The sequence below is a fragment of the Microtus pennsylvanicus genome, chromosome 3, assembly GCF_037038515.1.
Source record: "Microtus pennsylvanicus isolate mMicPen1 chromosome 3, mMicPen1.hap1, whole genome shotgun sequence".
Lineage (NCBI taxonomy): Eukaryota > Metazoa > Chordata > Mammalia > Rodentia > Cricetidae > Microtus > Microtus pennsylvanicus.
In genome coordinates this window covers 100,433,920-100,453,378 of record NC_134581.1, presented here as the reverse complement: position 1 = coordinate 100,453,378, position 19,459 = coordinate 100,433,920, and the positions used below count along the sequence as shown (strand labels likewise).

Here is a 19,459-nt window from a genome sequence, read left to right as displayed (position 1 = left end):
AGTTTTTTGTGTGTCTTACAGCTTCATGGAACAATAAATCTAGTTATGAAGCATGTCCTAGTATATTTTTTATATATCAAAAATATACAACTAAATGAAAAGTCATCTTCCTGACTACCCACAGATATATGAACCAATAAATTTAAAATGTAATCATGAGATTACATATACACATCATGTGAGATTACCTACTACAATGCAGTTATTAGGGATACACCAATCTGCTTTCGCAAGTTTGAGCAAGAATTTCCAGAAACAGTGGTCCTCTAGAATTTTCCCAGACAGGATTAACCTCCATCAGAGAAACATTCTTCTGGTGGGTTGACATCTGAACATGAGTTGTCACCTGCTGTAACTCTCATGGCCTTCAACAATTTACCACATGCATTAAGGAGCTATCGTGGTACTTTAAATTGAGGCATTTTTATTACATAATATCTGGAAAATTGATGCTGATGAAAAAATATACAGAACTACATTCTGCATATGTTTGTATTAAACTCACTAAAATGTATGTAACTAATGCTTATAGAATGTTATTATTGTGTGTTTCTTAATATTTTCAAAGTAATTAATGTTGTCTAGTAGTGATAGTCCATGCAGAAAAAATATGATTATACAATTTTAAGTTTTACTTATATTTAAGTAACATACCAATAGTTTCAATAACTTTCTTAACAAAAATTACACTGTTGAAATTCTACTTCAATTATAGTTGAGGTGGTAATTTCAATATTTGATTTGTATGTATATACATGTCATATAACATTATCTTATACACTAACATCAAACATTTTATAAAGAAAGGGAGAAATAAACCAACTGATTTTGCAATATAAAGAGATTTCCATACACTCAGGATAATTGATCAGATTTAAATCATCAGTTCATTGGTAGAGAAGTGGTTTTGTTTTTTTCCATTCAAAACATCTTTTACTTCATAACTTTAACAATCCTGCATACTTATTAATGAAGGAAGGTTCCTCTATTATTAATTTCATATGAGCTAATGATTTTAAGTACAGACTGTTTAAAATTTCTTTCAATATGTAATTTTGTCTTTTATTAATGCTATTAACTATATTCAAATTTAAACAAAAACCAATATAGATGAAATATAGAAGATAACAGAAATATAGCCATACATTAATTATTCTACCAGTTACCAAAACCACCAATATTAAATATTAATATAAATTTTTTTCCAGTACCACCCTCCAATAAAAGTGTCTGATGGCTGGACTGAAACCATTACTCTTTGTATTTATCATTAAACTCATCAAAATGTTTTTGAATTATACAAAAATTTTAAGCTATCCTAGCAGTCATTAATTTGTAAGAAGAGATTTACAGCTGTTTCCTATTCTCTTATTCTTGCTGAAATATACATGCATAAATTTAATTATGGTGTTTTCATATTTGGATAGTATTATTAGCATTCATTTGTAGTTGTCCTGTCATATACACCCTGACCACAACCACTGTCTCCCTTTATCAACTTAAATTTCCCCTTAAATATTTTCATTATTCATAGTACTCCAATGATAGAAATGTAATTTTGAAAAAAATATAATATATCTATTCTTTGAGAAATAATATGAATTTTAATAACAAAGATATTTATCATGACAAAATTTGCAGACACTCAAAGCATGAATTGAAAAATAACAAACCAATCAGTGTGGGTGGTAATACAGCTCCATGAAGACTGTTTTCCTGGGATGTTTTCAGTAATTATTTAGAAAGTATGAAATTTCTGTTAGTGTGGAAAATAGTCTTTCTGTGGGTTACAAACCAAACATAATCAAGCACGGGATGTGGCTGTATCCAGTTTTTAATATAAAGTTGATATTGTACAAGTTTTTATTTACCTGTATGTTATTAACTTTTACTTTTCATAAACATGTCAATTAAATTTTATTAAAAACAAACAACAACAACAACAGCAAAACATACCTTATTTGCTTCTGCCCCAGAGAAGTCACAGAAATGAAATGAATGAAAAATAAAATTATTTGTAGAACACTATATAACTGAAAATTCAAAACCAATATCATACTTATGAACCACCTAATAATATGCTTAAACAAATCAGGACCCAGTCATTTTTGAAAGACTTAATGATGAAAGGTTTTGCTAATCATTGTCACAAATGTTTCTCTCATTCTGACTGTTTGTATAAACTCAAATTATGGAGATGATAAGACCACAGAAATGATGAAGTGTCTCATTGCCTGTTTCATTTCTTTGTTTCTCAAACTGTATATAAAAGGGTTCAGCATTTGAGGCACCACAATATACATCATAGAAAATACTACATTTTTAACAGAAGAGTCAGAAATGGCAGAACTCATATACACTCCAAAAGCTGTCCCATAGAATAAGGACACTACTGAGAGATGAGAGCCACAGGTAGAAAAGGCTTTATTCCGTCCCTGGACTGATGAGATCTTGAGAATTGAGGACATAATTTGAATATAAGAGAAAATAATCCCAGCAATAGAAATACCACCAAGGATACTAGGAACTGTGTATATAAGAAGGGTATTGATGAAAGTATCAGAGCAAGCAAGTTTGATGACTTGAACTAGTTCACAAAAGAAGTGGAAGATATTATGGTCTGTGCAGAAAGACAAATTTAGCAACATCAGACTATGCAGTAGTCCATACATGATACTTATCAACAGTGAGAGAAAAATAAGCAATACACAGAGTAAAGGGTTCATGATAACTGTGTAACTCAGGGGATGACCTATGGCCAAGTAGCGGTCATAGGCCATCACAGCAAGGATACAATTTTCTAAGGTACCAAAAATCAAAACAAAACACACCTGGGACAGGCAGCCAGCATAGCTGATACTTTGGTCCTGTGTTTGGATGTTCACTAGCATCTTTGGGATTATTGTTGTGCTTATACAGATGTCAGTAAAAGACAGATTAGCAATGAAGAAGTACATAGGAGTATGGAGGTGAGAGTCAGAGCTTACAGCCAGTATAACAAGAATGTTTCCGAATACTGTAACAAAATATATAGACAGGAATAAGGTGAAAATAAATGACTCAATATCTGGAGCATATGTAAGCCCAATAAGAAAGAATTCAGAAATATCTGATTGATTTGAAAGTTCCATATTGATGCTGAATATTACATAAAAAAGAAGTAAAATTTATCTTAATTATTGGGGGGTAATTATACTGTTTCATTAGTGTATATTGGGTATCATAATTATTGAAACATTTTGTATGCAATTTTTATAAATTCCTTGGCATAACTTATTGAATATATTTTCCGTAAATGGTGTCACTGAGTTTGATTTATTTGAAACTTGAGAACCAGTGCTTTAATATTTTTAAGCTACGTTATTAATGTAAACTGAATTAGTAGTTCTTTTTTTTTGGTTTCAGGAGACAAGATTTCTTTATATACTAACCCTCACTGTCCTGAAACTCAGGCTGTAGACCATGCTGCCCTCAAACTTACAGAGATCCCACTGCCTCCTGGCTGCTGGATTTAAAGACATGCATCATTACCACCTGGCTCCAGTTCAACTTCTAATACACTTATATTCCATTCCTCTTGTATGATGTTCCTACACTTCAGTTCTCTTCAATGAATGTTGAAATATTTGTAAATATAGTGGCAAATGATTTTATTACAAAAAATAAAGAATGCCATTTCCTTGAGATGCCATTCATACCTAGGAGGAAGATATCAGATAGAGCATAGTAAACCTGTGTGTCTACAGCAATTTGTACCAATATGGGAATGCCTCAGATTTTTTTTAACTACTCATCAAATTACAGAATATGTTCCTGCTATGAGTTCTGATGACTGCTATGTTGATTACATAAACATAAATTATATATACAGAAAGAGATAAAAAGTCTAATTTCCTAGCATTCTGTTTTAAATATATGATCAGTCTACACTCCTGCCTTCAGATATGACTCAACTAATATTCTAAAATAATGTAAAGGATTTTATCATGTTTCTGTGACTACAATAAAGCACCATGACCAAAGCAAATTACAGAAGAAAACATTTACTTTGAACTTAAGATTTTTGAATAATAAGAGCCCATTTTAGCAAGGGAGAGAAAACATGACAGTTAACATCAGGTCAGGTTGTCACAATATTGACCTGATAGATCACATCTTCAATCACTAGCATGGGACTTAAAGAACTAACTAGAAATAAGAAGAGGCTATTTCTTCAAACATGACCTATAATCGTGTGTGTGTATGTGTGTGTGTGTGCACGCGTATGCATGTGGCATGCATGGATGTATGTTTCAATTTCCTCATCTCACTGCAATTGTCTTTCCAATTTCTGTTCAGTTAACTAATACTGTGCAATATAGAAGAATTTATGACAGAATTATATAAAGAATTCTTAGGGGATGAGATGGAAAATAGTGAGAAATATTGATGCAAATCTACATTTTAGTAGGCTTTATTTTAATTGTTTCTAGCTCTGAAACATGTCAATGACTTTTTATGTGTATGTAATTGGTAAGTCCTTCTGGACTCATAAGGGAGGGGAGGGTTTGCATTTATGTTTTTCAGAAAAATGCTTCTGTTCAAAATATTTAGTAATTGAAAGAGTAAAACAGGAAGACTGAAGGAGAATAATGAGGCTTTCTATACATCTACATTTTCTTTATAGATATACACCGTATGACTATGTGGTAGTCTAAACATTTTATGAAAAGTTGTATTCAAGAAACATAAAGGAAAACGGAAGCTACTCACGGACATGGACTGGTGCTCTATTTAGAATCCACATAGTGAAAGGTTATCCTGCTAATCCTAAACATCTGATTATACTTGGGAAGAATTTCTGGGGAAAGAAATTAAGTTAGAATGTGGCCATGTCTGAAGAACAGTTGAGCTTGTGTCTTTGTAATAAGAAAATAAATATAACACCAACCCCCATATGCACACAGAATGGTACAATAAAACAAACCTCTAAATATAAGAAGAAATAAGCTATGCTGATATTTGATCTTGCAACTTCTGCATCTGAAAGAGTGAGAGAAGAGATAATCAGTTATCCAGCCATGTAGATTGTACACATACCATTCTGGAAGACCTAGAAAACTCAGGTACACATAAAAACCCTGTTTATTTACACCATAATGTTTAAAAAAACATCAGAATAATTTTTTTAAAAAATTGTAAAAATGGAAGAAAGGTATATTTCTCACCATCAAAAATATATCCTTCTCTAATATACATTTTAGGCCTATAATAATGTAAACAAGGTGCATGTCACTATAAACATATTTGAGAAGTTTTCAAGAACTAACAATTGATCAGAAACTAAAGGGGGCCAAATTTGTAATTTGATGTGTGTACTTTCTTCAGTGTTTTCCAAAATATAGTTGTAAGAAAAGACCCACTTTCATTTGCAAATCATTGACTGAGGAAAAGCTGAGATCTCTGACAATCTTCACTAACGCTGAAGTCCAGAATCACACGTGGATGCTGCACAGGGTTTGTTTTCAGGACAAGTAGAAATATCAACTTACTTCACAATTTATTTAGAATCAAGGGCACCTTTAAGCTTCAATGTAGAGGTTTAACAACCAAAGTCCACTAATTATGTGGTCACAGGCTGACTCTGATAATGTATGTATCTCATGGGGGTCAATGCCCAAAGATTCCCATTAGATTCAGTTTCCTGCTATTACTCTAACCTCAAGAGAGCAAGTAGACATTGAATCTACACTCAAAAGTTAAAATATGTCCTCATTGATTATCAGATCCCATGGGTATGAATACTATACTCAGTTCTATTTATAGTATCTGCATATTTTGATTATTAACACTGGAAATATATTTTATTATAGTTTACTGAACAATAATTAGAGATTTTTAAAATAGAAAGAAAGCTCTACATGTTTGTTATTTAAAATACAGGCAAGATTATAACTGTATGTTTTTAAAAATCACTTAACTAATTTTTAGTTCTGTCAAAATTAATTACTTTTTCTTAAAGGCAAATGCATTTTAATTTTTCAGATCATTATATATAATTGAAGAATCAAATGTTTCAATAAAATTTAAAACAGTGGAATAAAGATGTGTGTATAAATCCTGAAATTTGTCTACATCTCATCTATACTTTCACAGGTAGAGATGATGATATTCCATACTTGAATTCACTTTGAACTTTTCAGTATTAATGAGCTCAGAATTTATATGTGTATATCAATATACAATATGTTTTGATGATTATATTAACAATTCTCTCTCCAATTAGGTATAAAATTCATTAGTAAATCTTATAAAAGGAAGACAAAGTTAATACTGAGATGGGATAGAAGGTCACAGGAAACAAAAGGTTTAGAGCCATATATGATCAAGATAAAATAGGCACATATATAAAATTATGAAATCATAAATTCAAATAAAAGGATTAAGCATGGTGACCAAGTGAGATTTATCCCAGAGATTCAAGGTTTATTTAACATTTGCAAATCAACAAATATAATACACCATCTAAATAAGAAAATAAATCATATTATTATCCCAACTGATACAGAAAAGTCATTTGATAAAGTTAAACATTCTTCATGATAAAATTTCTAAAGAAATTAGAAATAGAACAGTCCTCAAAATAAAAAAATATGTGAAGAACAGAACTGCAGTCCATAGTCTAATAACTTAATTTTGTCTACAATAAGGAATTAAACAAAAATGCCTATTCTTGTATGCCTTATTCAATATACTGATGAAAGTCTCCATTTCCTACATCTTCTTTTTTTATTTATTTTTTCATTGAGAAAAGAAAGAAAAAAAAGGTTTCTACCTCCTCCAAGGCTCCCATTTCCCTACCCCTCCTCCCACCCTTCTCCCCCTCCTCCAATCCTTCTCCCCCTCCTCCCACTCCTCTCCCCCTGCCTCTCCAGTCCAAAGAGCAGTCAGGGTTCTCTGCCCTGTGGTAAGTCCTAGGTCCTCCCCGCTCTGTCCATATCTAGGAAGGTGAACATCCAAACTGGTTAGGCACCCACAAAGCCAGCACATCAAGTAGGATCAAAACCCCATGCCATTGTCCTTGGCTTCTCATCAGCCCTCATTGTTCGCCATGTTCAGAGAGTCCAGTTTTAACCGATGCTTTTTCAGTCACAGTCCAGCTGGCCTTGGTGAGCTCCCAGTAGATCAGCTCCACTGTCTCAGTGGGTGGGTGCACCCCTCGTGGTCCCGACTTCTTTGTTCATGTTCTCCCTCCTTCTGCTCCTCATTGGGACCTTGGGAGCTCAGTCCAGTGCTCCAGTGTGGGTCTCTGTCTCTATCTCCATCCATCACCAGATGAAGGTTCTATGATGTTATGCAAGATATTCGTCAGTATTGCTATAGGCTAGGGTCATTTCAGGTTCCCTATCCTCAGCTGCCCAAGGAACTAACTGGGGACCTCGGCTTGGGCTCCAGGGAGCCACTCTAGGTTCAAGTCTCTTGCCAAATCTAAGGTGGCTCCCTTAACTAAGAATTGTGGTTCCGTGCTCCCCTATCCAACCTTCCTTTATCCCAATCCTCCTTTTTCCCCAAGTTCCCCCCATCCTCCCCTTCTCCCTTTTCTCTCCCCATCTCCCCTTACCCCGATCCCACCCCACCCCCAAGATCCCGATTTTCTCCCCGGCAATTTTGTCTACTTCCCATAGCCAAGAGGGTAACTATATGTTTTTCCTTTGGTTCACCTTCTTACTTAGCTTCTTTAGGATCACCAATTGTTGACTCTGTGACCCTTATTTATGGCTAGAAACCAATTATGAGTGAGTACATCCCATATTCATCTTTTTGGGTCTGTGTTACCTCACTCAGGATAGTGTTTTCTATTTCCATTCATTTGCATGCAAAATTCGAGAAGTCATTGTTTTTTACCACAGCGTAGTACTCTAATGTGTAGATATTCCACACTTTCTTCATCCATTCTTCCATTGAGGGGCATCTAGGTTGTTTCCAGGTTCTGGCTATTACAAATAATACTGCTATGAACATGGTTGAACAAATGCTCTTGTCATATGATAGGGCATCTCTTGGGTATATTCCCAGGAGTGGTATTGCTGGGTCCATGGGTAGGTTGATCCCGAATATCCTGAGAAACCGAAACGCTGATTTCCAAAGTGGTTGCACAAGATTGCATTCCCACCAGCAATGGATGAGGGTACCCCTTCCTCCACAGCCTCTCCAGCAAAGGCTATCATTGGAGTTTTTTATTTTAGCTATTCTGACAGGTGTAAGATGATATCTCAAAGTTGTTTTGATTTGCATTTCCCTGATCGCTAAGGAGGTTGAGCATGACCTTAAGTGTCTTTTGGCCATTTGAACTTCCTCTGCTGAGAATTCTCTGTTCAGTTCAGTGCTCCAATTTTTAATTGGGTTAATTAGCATTTTAAAGTCTAGTTTCTTGAGTTTTCTATATATTTTGTAGATCAGACCTTTGTCTGTTGTGGGGTTGGTGAAGATCTTCTCCCTGTCAGTAGGTTGCCTTTTGTCTTGGTGACAGTGTCCTTTGCTTTACAGAAGCTTCTCAGTTTTAGTAGGTCCCATTTATTCAATGTTGCCCTTAATGTCTGTGCTGTTGGGGTTACACATAGGAAGCGATCTCCTCTGCCCATCTGTTGTAGGGTATTTCCCACTTTCTCTTCTATTAGGTTCAATGTGTTCTGACTGATAGTGAGGTCTTTAATACATTTGGACTTGAGTTTTGTGCATGGTGATAGATATGTGTCTATTTTCATTCTTCTACAGGTTGACATCCAGTTATGCCAGCACCATTTGTTGAAGATGCTTTCTTTCTTCCATTGTATACTTTTGGCTCCTTTATCAAAAATGAGGTGTTCATAGGTTTGTGGGTTAAAATTCGGGTCTTCTATACGATTCCATTGGTCGACTTCTCTGTTTTTATGCCAGTACCACACTGTTTTCATCACTGTAGCTCTGTAATAGAGTTTGAAGTCAGGGATGGTAATGCCTCCAGAAGATCCTTTATTGTATAGGATTGTTTTAGCTATCCTGGGTTTTTTGTTTTTCCATATAAAGTTGATTATTGTCCTCTCAAGATCTGTGAAGAATTTTGATGGGACCTTGATGGGGATTGCATTGAATCTATAAATTGCCTTTGGAAGAATTGCCATTTTTACTGTTGATCCTCCCAATCCAAGGGCAAGTGAGGTCCTTCCATTTTCTGATACACTCCTCAATTTCTTTCTTCAATGCCTTAAAGTTCTTGTCAAATAGATCTTTCACTTCCTTGGTTAGAGTTACCCCAAGATATTTTATGCTGTTTGTGGCTATCATGAATGGTGAAGCTTCTCTGATTTCCCTCTCTGCTTCCATATCCTTTGTGTATAAGAGGGCGACTGATTTTTTGGAGTTGATCTTGTATCCTGCCACATTACTAAAGGTGTTTATCAACTGTAAAATTTTTTGGTGGAGTTTTGGGGGTCGCTTATGTACACTATCATATCATCTGCAAATAACGAAAGTTTCACTTCTTCCTTTCCAATTCGAATCCCCTTGATCCCATTATGTTGTCTTATTGATATTGCTAGAACTTCAAGCACTATATTGAAGAGGTATGGCGAGAGTGGACATCCTTGTCGTGTTCCTGAGTTTAGTGGGATGGCTTTGAGTTTCTCTCCATTTAATTTGATGTTAGCTGTCGGCTTGCTGTATATAGCTTTTATTATATTTAGGTAAGACCCTTGTATCCCTAATCTCTCCAATACTTTTATCATAAAGGGATGTTGAATTTTGTCAAATGCTTTTTCAGCATCTATTGAAATGATCATATGGTTTTTTTCTTTCAGTTTATTTATATGATGGATTACATTGATAGATTTTCGTATGTTGAACCAGCCCTGCATCCCTGGGATGAAGCCTACTTGATCATAATGGATAATTTTTCTGACGTGTTCTTGGATTCGGTTTGCCAGTATTTTGTTGAGGATTTTTGCATCGATGTTCATGAGTGAGATTGGTCTATAATTCTCTTTCTTGTTTGAGTCTTTGTGCGGTTTTGGTATCAGAGTAACTGTAGCTTCATCAAAGGAATTTGGCAATGCCTCTTCTGTTTCTATATTGTGAAATACATTAAGGAGTATAGGTATTAGGTCTTCTTGGAAGTTCTGGTAGAATTCCGCATTGAAACCATCTGGTCCTGGGCTTTTTTTCGTAGGGAGGTTTTTGATAAACTCTTCTAATTCTTCGCGACTAACAGGTGTATTTAGATTGTTCACCTGGTCCTGGTTTAACTTTGGTATATGGTATTTATCTAAAAAAGTGTCCATTTCCTTTACATTTTCCAGTTTTGTGGCATATAGGCTTTTGTAGTTAGCTCTAATGATTCTCTGAATTTCCTCTGTGTCTGTGGTTATGTCCCCCTTTTCATTTCTGATCTTATTAATTTGCAAATTCTCTCTCTTCCGTTTGATTAGTTTGGATAGGGGTTTGTCAATCTTGTTGATTTTCTCCAGGAACCAGCTTTTTGTTTCACTGATACTTTGTATTGTTTTCTGTGTTTCTATTTTGTTGATTTCAGCCCTCAGTTTGATTATTTCCAGTCTTCTACTCCTCCTAGGTGAGTCTGCTTCTTTTTTTCCTAGAGCTTTCTGGTGGGCTGTTAAGTCTCCAATGTGAGCTTTCTCTGTTTTCTTCAAGTGGGCACTTAGTGCTATGAACTTTCCTCTTAGAACTGATTTCATAGTGTCCCATAAGTTTGAGTATGTTGTTTCTTAATTTTCATTGAATTCCAGGAAGACTTTAATTTCTTTCTTTATTTCTTCCTTAATCCAGGTATGGTTCAGTAGTTGACTGTTCAGTTTCCATGACTTTGTAGGCTTTCTGAGGGTAGCATTGTTGTTGAATTCTAACTTTAATCCATGGTGATCTGATAAGACACAGGTCGTTACTAATATTTTTTTGTAACTGTGGATGTTTGCTTTGTTACCGACTATGTGGTCGATTTTTGAGAAAGTTCCATGAGCTGCAGAGAAGAAGGTATATTCTTTCCTATTTGGGTGGAATGTTCTATAGATGTCTGTTAAGTCCATTTGCTTCATTACCTCCATTAATTCTCTTATTTCTCTGTTAGGTTTCTGTCTGATTGACCTGTCCATTGGTGAGAGAGGAGTGTTGAAGTCTCCTACTATTAGGGTGTGCGGTTTGATGGCTGCCTTGAGTTTTAGCAATGTTTCTTTTATGTACGTGGCTGCTTTTATATTAGGGTCATAGATGTTCAGGATTGAGACTTCATCCTGATGAACTGTTCCTGTTATGAGTATAAAATGCCCCTCTCCATCTCTTCTGATTGATTTAAGTTTGAAGTCAACTTTGTTAGAGATTAGTATGGCCACACCTTCTTGTTTCTTAGGTCCATTTGCTTGATATGCCTTTTCCCAGCCCTTTACTCTGAGTAGGTGCCTGTCTTTGTGGTTGAGGTGTGTTTCTTGTAAACAGCAGAATGTTGGATCCTGTTTTCTTATCCAATCTCTTAGCCTGTGCCTTTTTATAGGTGAGTTGAGTCCGTTGACATTAAGTGATATTAATGACCAGTGGTTGTTAACTGATGGCTGATGATGGAGGTACTAATATAAAAGTCCTTGATGGTGCTTCTTCTTTGCTTATGTTTCATACCCATTAGATTGTTTTCATCCTTAAGAATCAAAATTTTCATGCCAATAGTCCATACCACTATTGAATAGTCCCTTTCTACCTCATAAATCTTATGTCCAATCATAAGCCTCAGTAAAGTCATGAAATTTCTATGTGAGTCCAAACCAATTTAACTCAATCTCATAACTTTCACAGAACCTAACCCTATCTGGCCCAATAAACTGAGCATCAATCACTACTACTTTTTTTATACCCTCTCTTTCATCTGATGTACTCCACTAATTAACATTACAATAACTTTAATCCAAAATAATCAGTATCCATAATGACCCATGCGAGCTAGTCCATCAGAGAACGATGTCTCTATCATGCTTCACGTCATATAGCTTTTTTCTCAAGGTGGGATAAAGTGGTTTTATTATACATCTTCTTGCCTACTTTAGTTCAAACACTGATTCTATCCTTCAAGACCATCACAGCCACATAAGTCAGAATGTTAGTAACACTCTTATTTTTTTTTTCTTGCTTCAATTTTATTTTTTTATTGCTTTGATTGAGTTATATATTTTTCTGCTTTTCTCCCTTCCTTTTCCCCCCTCCTCTATGCTCCCCTTCAACCCTTTCCCATGGTCCCCATGCTTTCAATTTACTCAGAAGAACTTGTCTTTTTCTACTTCCCATGTAGATTATTAGATCCTTATAGTTGTCCTTGTTGTCTAGTTTCTCTGGTATTTTGAATTTTCGGCTGTTTTTTTTTTTGCTTTATGTCTAAAAGTGACTTATGAATGATTATATATGATATTTGTCTTTCCGGGTCTGGGTTATCTCACTCAATATGATGTTTTCTAGCTCCATCCATTTTCCTGCAAGTTTCAAGATACCATTATTTTTCTGCTGTGTACTCCATTGTGTAAATATGCCATATTTTCTTTATCCAATCTTTGGTCAAGGGACATTTAGGGTTTTTCCAGTTTCTGACTATGATAAACAATGCTGCTATGAACATAGTTGATCACATGTCCTTGAAGTACAATTGAGCATCCTTTGTGTATATACTCAAAAGTGGTATCATTGGGTCTTGAGGAAGGATATTTCCTAATTTTCTAAGAAATCACCATACTGATATCTAAAGGGGCTATACCAATTTTCACTCCCACCAACAACACAGGAGTATTCTCTTTATCCCATTTTTTTCTCCAGCATAAGTTGTCATCAGTGTTGTTGATCTTGCCCATTCTTATAGTTGTAAGATGGAATCTGAGAGTTGTCTTGATTTACATTTCTCTGATGGCGAAGGATGTTGAGCACTTTTAAAAGTGTCTTTTAGCCATTTTAGATTCCTCTGTTTTAAGTTCTCTGTTTAGGTCTGTACTCCATTTTTTAATGGATTATTTGTTCTTTTGATGGCCAATTTCTTGAGTTATTTGTATATTTTGGAGATCAGACCTCTGTCTGATGTGGGGTTGGAGAAGGTTTTTTCTCATTCTGTAGGCTGCTGTTTTGTGTGTACATATGTATGTATGTATATATGTAGTTATTCATATGTACAAATGTGTATACATATGATAAAACATTAAAAAACTAGTTTCTGAATTGAGAGAGAAAGGAATGACATTGGAGGAGTTATAGGAAAATGATGTGGGAATAGAAGTATAAATATATCACTCATGTATGAAGTTTTAAAATATACTTAAAATTTAAAATAAAAGTGATATAATTAGGTTCATATGATTCTGTTTTTTGTATTCTTATCAAGAGTTAGAGATTTCAATACAAACCAATCAACAATAATAAAATATTTAATATCTGTAATTCATGGAAGGGTTCATCATCAGTAGGCCATTTTTAATATGTTAATGTGACTTTAAGTTGTGTGTCTGGTATACCGCAGAAGTATAGATCCTGGTTTTGTATTCACTTTCTTACTCTTTTTCTTAGAGAATTGAGACCATTGGTGTTGCTGGAGAATAACAATCATTTTTTGTCAAGACCTCTTATTTTTTGGTTTATTTGATTGTATGAGTATGAAGTGTTGCTTTCTTCTTTTGACTTTCTGGTCTTGGATCATTTATTTTCTGTGAGTTTTTGTGTGTGTGTGTGTGTGTGTGTGTATGTTTAGATAATCTCTTTAGTTAACTTATTTTTCTAGCACCTTCTTTTGAGATAGACTTGCAGATAAGAATTTCATATTTTTGATTTTATCAAGGGATGTCTTAATTTCTCCTTCTGTAATGATTGAAGATTTGTTGGTTAGAGAACTCTGTGCTGGAATTTCTAGCTCTTAGAGTCTATAGCACATCTTTTCAGGATCTTCTGGCTTTTTAGGTTTCCATTGAGAAAGCAAGTGTAGTAAAAATTGGTCTGCATTTATATGTTACTTGAAATTTTTCTCTTGCTAATTTTAATATTTTACTTTGTTATATACATTTAGTGTTTTTATTGTTAAATGCGAAAGGTGACTTTATTTTCTGACTTAGTTTATTTCATGTTCTGTATGCTTCTTGTACCATAGCAGACATTTACTAATTTAGATTAGGGAAATTTTCTTTTAAATTTTTTGAAATATTTTCTGTATATTTGACCAGAGTTTCTTCTCATTTCTCTGTTCCTATTATTCTTAGATTTGGTAATTTTATAATTTCCCGGATTTCCATTGGTGTTTTGTTTCAGGAGTTTTTAGAATTAGCATTTTCTTTGACTGAGGTATCCAATTTATCTACAATGTCTTCAATGTCTGAATTTTTCTTTTCCATCATATTTCCTTTTTTGCCTCTGAGATTCTTCTTTGAATTTCTAAATTATTTCTAGGTTTTTCTGGGTTTTTTTATTTTGTTTTAGTTATTCTCTTTTTAATTTCAGTTACTATGGGATTTTGTCATTTCATTACAAAATTTGTATTTTTATGTATGTCTTCAAAAAATCATTTCCTTTTTAATTATATCTATCATATTCATAAATGCTTTTTTATAGGTCTTTTATTTGTGCTTTAACTATTTGGGTATATTCATGCCCTACTGTGTTAGAGATGCTGGGCTATATTAAAGACATATTGTCATAGCTGTCATTGATTATGTTTCTACACTGGTGTCTACATATCTGGGGTTGGGAAGAATGTTATTCTAAGTGCTAATATCTGGTCTTGCTTTTTCTCAGTGTGTATTGTCTTCTTTGGTTTCTGCATCATCTTGGGTTCTCAGGAGTGTGTGGTGGAAGTGTGTTGCCTGTAAGTAAAATCTTTTTTGATCCAGATAGGTATGGGCACTGGAGGTTCCTAATAAAATATATTTCTGTGTATTGGGACCAGAGTCTTAGAAATGGGTATGGGTTCATGGTGGTAGTGTGGCTTCAGGAGAGTGAGGAAAACATGCTATTCCCCAAGGTTATGCTTAGTCAGTCTCCTTGGAACAGGGGCAGAGAGTAAGGATAAGTCACAAGAGAATTTCTGCTACAGAGCTGGGTCTGGACATGGAGGAATCCTGAGGTATGTGAAGATCTGCAGTTAGCCTACCTTCTTCCTTTCCCAGTGTGGAAGTGGGTCCTCAGGGAATACCTACTGGGCTTGGGGGAATGGAATAAAACAATGAGTTGGGGGTAAAAGTTTAAGGGGAATATCTGTGGGACATGGTGTGTATGTGTTAGGAAGTAAGAAAGGCTGCAGCAGATGTGTGGTAACAACTGGAGATGAGACTGGGGTAACCGTCCTGCTTTCCTGCCCAATGTGGCTTGCTGGTTCCCAGGGAATGCCTGATGGAATTAGAGGCGGGAGAAAGCTTTGAATGGGAAAAGATTTGGAGAGGGTTAGATCTATGCCATCTACCAGAGACGGAATGTGGAGGAGCTGCTGCAAGAGTTCTGCTGCAGAGCTACTGATGAGATTAGGGAATTAGAATTTGAGGAATGGAGGGAAAGGATAAGATATGTAGTTAGCACTGCTTGCTTCCTTGGCAAAGGTGCTACTTTTAATTTTTTAACCTTTTCTTATGGTGTTTATGGACTTACACACACACAAACACATATACACACATTATATGACTCCCTATATTTACTAGCTTACTATTTTGTAGTTGAAGAATATTGAATGTTACAGTATAATTATACATTGATTTTTAAGCTGAGTAATCACTGATAAATCAGATACAAAGAAGAAAGTGTCCATTTTCATTTAATTATTGATTGTATTTTAGAAATATTTGAATGTAACATAGATGGCACAAATTAATTTGTCACAGTTTTTATGTGTTTCATTAGACTGTATTTTACCTTCTCAATTGTGTATTTAATGGTTTCTTTTTAATTTATTTTAGTAAGTCACACATGAAAAGATATATTTTAACTATCTCATTCACATTTTGTGAATATAATTATTCATTTTCTTATTCCTCCTTCCAAGCTTACAGTCTTAATAATACTACCACAGCTTTCCACATTGATGTTTAGGATAGAGTGGAAAAAAACTTTCCTTGAATGATAGGATAAAGATAGGGTAAGATATGCAAGATACTATCCATAACTATGGTAAAAAAAAATATCAGATGATGGAAAGGTAAGGTCCTCTTTTCGTGTGTTAATCAGCAAAGAAACTTTCTTCCTTACAGATGTTATGTCTGTAAGGACCTGTGCTGTCCTGTAGCCATCTGAGAGTCAAATGGGCTCCACTTAATTGGGACTTTTGTAAAGCAAAGTCCCATGGGTCACCAACACCATACTTAATCAAGCTGTAATCATCATTTGACTGTCTTTCCCATTTAAGTATGCACTACACCAACATTTGCTTTGAGAATCATTTATTTCTTCAAAGAAGGAAAAGTGCCCTTTTCACAGAAAGAACAATTTCTCTTATGTGTTTGTAAGTTCAAGAAGAACTGTATGCCATTCCTTTATGCTAGTGCCCAAATAACTTGAAAAACTCCATTTATGCTCTGCAACGTACATTTATTTGAGAAATTTTCATTTTGCTAATATCTTACCCTGGTCTTAAAACCATTCTAAAGAGCAGTCTACTCTTGGTTCTTTTAAAGAGTGTTCTATAATTCTCAATCATTTTTATAGTGTATTGGACAAAGCAAAAATTGTAATAGTGTATATGTAGGTTAGATAATATTTGGCTCACTATTATAAAGCATCTATTTGCAGAACAGTTCTTTTTTGATTTTTTGTGTATGTGTATTGACAATAATGAGCATATTAAGGCTGATACTGAGGTAAAACTCTTATTTGTGTTTTTAAATATTATTCTATGATTTTGAAAATGCACAACATAGAATACCACATAAAACAAATTAATTACATCAATTTAGAATTATGTAATATTATTATTTTATATGTAGTTCTGAATAAAATCATACACACAGACACATACGTGTGAATATATGAATATATATTCTGAATATATATTTTAAAGACTCAGGAGAATAATGAGTACCAAATTCTGTTTCATTTTCTGTCTGGGAATGGAGCATATATATTTTTCAAATTATTAGATGTACATATGTGTTGTTTTAGCAATGTCAAATATTATATAGTAATATGCTTTAATTTATTGGTTAGTGATAGATGACAATAAAACTATTTTAATCATGATGCATAGCATGCTTACCAAAAATTTATAATTATTTAGTATACTTTAATGGTTATTAAAATATTTTATAAGTTTTATTTAAATTATTTTTCTCTAATCAGTTTGATTATTCTTTTTTTAAAAATATATTAGTTATTCATGTTTGTGAGTGTGTGCATGTATGAACATCTGTGTATAAATGTAGGTATATCCTTGCCATGGTGTGCGTGTGGAGGTTAAAGGATATCTGTGGGTGTTGACTCACTCTTTAGCCCATGTAGATTCAAGGGTTCAAACTATGGATATCAATCTTTACAGCAAGCACCTTTACCTGCTGAGCCCACTCATCAACCTCAGATTGGTAAATCTTGTAGCTAACTGTAGGTTATGTTAATTTAATTGCTATATATTTCATTAAATTTATGGGAGAAGTGATAATATTGTTCATCTATATTGTTAAGTTCTTGGTCTTCTATACACACAAAGTTCTAAGGTCTGTGATTTTACACTTGAATTTGAGATTATAAATCAAGGCTTCTCTATCTTTATTTCACTTTCAAACATTATTTTTCTCCTATTTTGAACAGTTTCATGTCATTAATAAGTTACAAATTATAATATAGGTGCCTCATATATAAAACTCTGTTTTGGAATATCCTTGCAATACTTACTTAAAAAAGGATGATATGTCACAATGCTGTATATTAAGACACAAAATATCTTATACAATGATTTTATATCTTCCTTGCATTAAGAAAATAATGAGGCAAAAATTAAAATGAAGTGTGCCAATTTTAAAAATATTACTTGATATGGCGATTGTACATGCTGTAAATCATTTTGTTTGATTATTTTTTAGTTGAATTCAGAATTTGGAGGAATTTTAGTCAGACACAATGTTCTACATTATTAATACTTAGTGTTTAAATGAAGAAAAAGAAATAATTCAGTTTAATGTAGCCAAAAGAACAGAGCAGAAAAAGCAAAATGGACATTATTACAGGAAAGTGGGAAAAGAAAAAATAATTGAGAATTATTTTAAAAGGTGAAATTTTTCTGTAATGAAGTATCTTCGGAAAAAATATTTATGTCTTAATGTCTGTTTTTTCTCCCCTAGTCTTCTAAACAACATGGAATCCACGAATCAAACAGCTACAATAGAATTTCTGCTCTTGGGCCTTTCAGATGATCCAGAATTACAACCCATTCTCTTTGGACTATTCCTGTTTATGTACCTGGTCACATTTCTTGGGAACCTACTCATTACCCTGACCATCAGTTCAGATTTCCATCTCCATACACCCATGTACGTTTTACTCTCCCACCTATCCTTGGCTGACATCTGTATAAGCTCAGCCACAGTACCGAAGATGCTTTGGAACATCCAAGCACAGGATCAGAGAATATCATACACAGGCTGCCTCTCTCAGGCTTGCTTCGTCTTGATTTTTGCTGGATTAGAAAATTGTTTGCTTGCAGCAATGGCCTACGATCGCTATGTGGCGATTTGCCACCCTCTAAGGTACACAGTTATCATGAATCCACACTTCTGCACTCTGCTCGTTCTAGTTTCACTAATCATTAGTGTTGTGAATGCACTACTGCTTGGTCTCATGGTGCTGCGGCTGACTTTCTGCACAGACTTGGAAATCCCCCACTTCTTCTGTGAACTTGCTCAGATCATAAAGCTTGCATGCTCTGACACGCTTATCAATAAGATTTTGATTTATATTGCAGCTGTCCTATTTGGCGGTATTCCTTTCTTAGGAATTTTTCTGTCTTATATTGAAATTGTCTCGTCTGTTTTCAAAATCCCATCAGTGCAAGGACGGTATAAAGCTTTTTCCACTTGTGGGTCTCACCTGTCAGTTGTTTCCTTGTTTTATGGGTCAGGTTTGGGAGTGTATATTAGCTCTGCAGTTACAGAATCTCCCAGAAAGACAGCAGTGGCTTCAGTAATGTATTCCACAGTCACTCAGATGCTGAACCCATTTATCTACAGTCTGAGGAACAGGGACATAAAGGAGGCCTTGAGAATGCTCATCTTTAGGATGGCACACTTTATGTGATGTGGTCATTCTTAAAATAATCAACTTGGCAATAATCAAGTGACAGATTAGTACATGATTCTCAGACAGAAACTGAGAATATTTTCTTCACTCAAAGAATAAAATTTCTTTGAGTCTATTAACTGACAAAAATTGATTGTTGTGTCTATATCAATATGTCTATATCCTTATTCATTTGACCTTGGAAAATCTGCTGTATAATAATTATATAAGC

The 19,459-nt window shown here is 34.4% G+C and overlaps 2 protein-coding genes across 2 annotated transcripts; one reads left to right on the top strand and one right to left on the bottom strand.

Annotated features, from left to right (window-relative positions):
* Positions 1-2,189: 2,189 nt before the first annotated feature.
* LOC142847265 (olfactory receptor 7G2-like) lies at positions 2,190-3,131 on the bottom strand. Its single transcript, XM_075967981.1, has one exon. The coding sequence runs from the start codon at positions 3,129-3,131 to the stop codon at positions 2,190-2,192; it is 942 nt and encodes a 313-aa protein (XP_075824096.1).
* A 15,172-nt stretch (positions 3,132-18,303) lies between these two features.
* Positions 18,304-19,245, top strand: LOC142847264 (olfactory receptor 7G2-like). Its single transcript, XM_075967980.1, has one exon. It carries the CDS (start codon positions 18,307-18,309, stop codon positions 19,243-19,245), a length of 939 nt encoding a protein of 312 aa, XP_075824095.1. The 5' UTR covers positions 18,304-18,306.
* The last annotated feature ends 214 nt before the right edge of the window (positions 19,246-19,459 follow it).

What these genes read in the sequence shown, in the direction of transcription:
- LOC142847265 (XM_075967981.1), bottom strand. Translation starts at nt 3,131, where the DNA reads ATGGAACTTTCAAATCAATCAGATATTTCTGAATTCTTTCTTATTGGG.
- LOC142847264 (XM_075967980.1), top strand. Translation starts at nt 18,307, where the DNA reads ATGGAATCCACGAATCAAACAGCTACAATAGAATTTCTGCTCTTGGGC.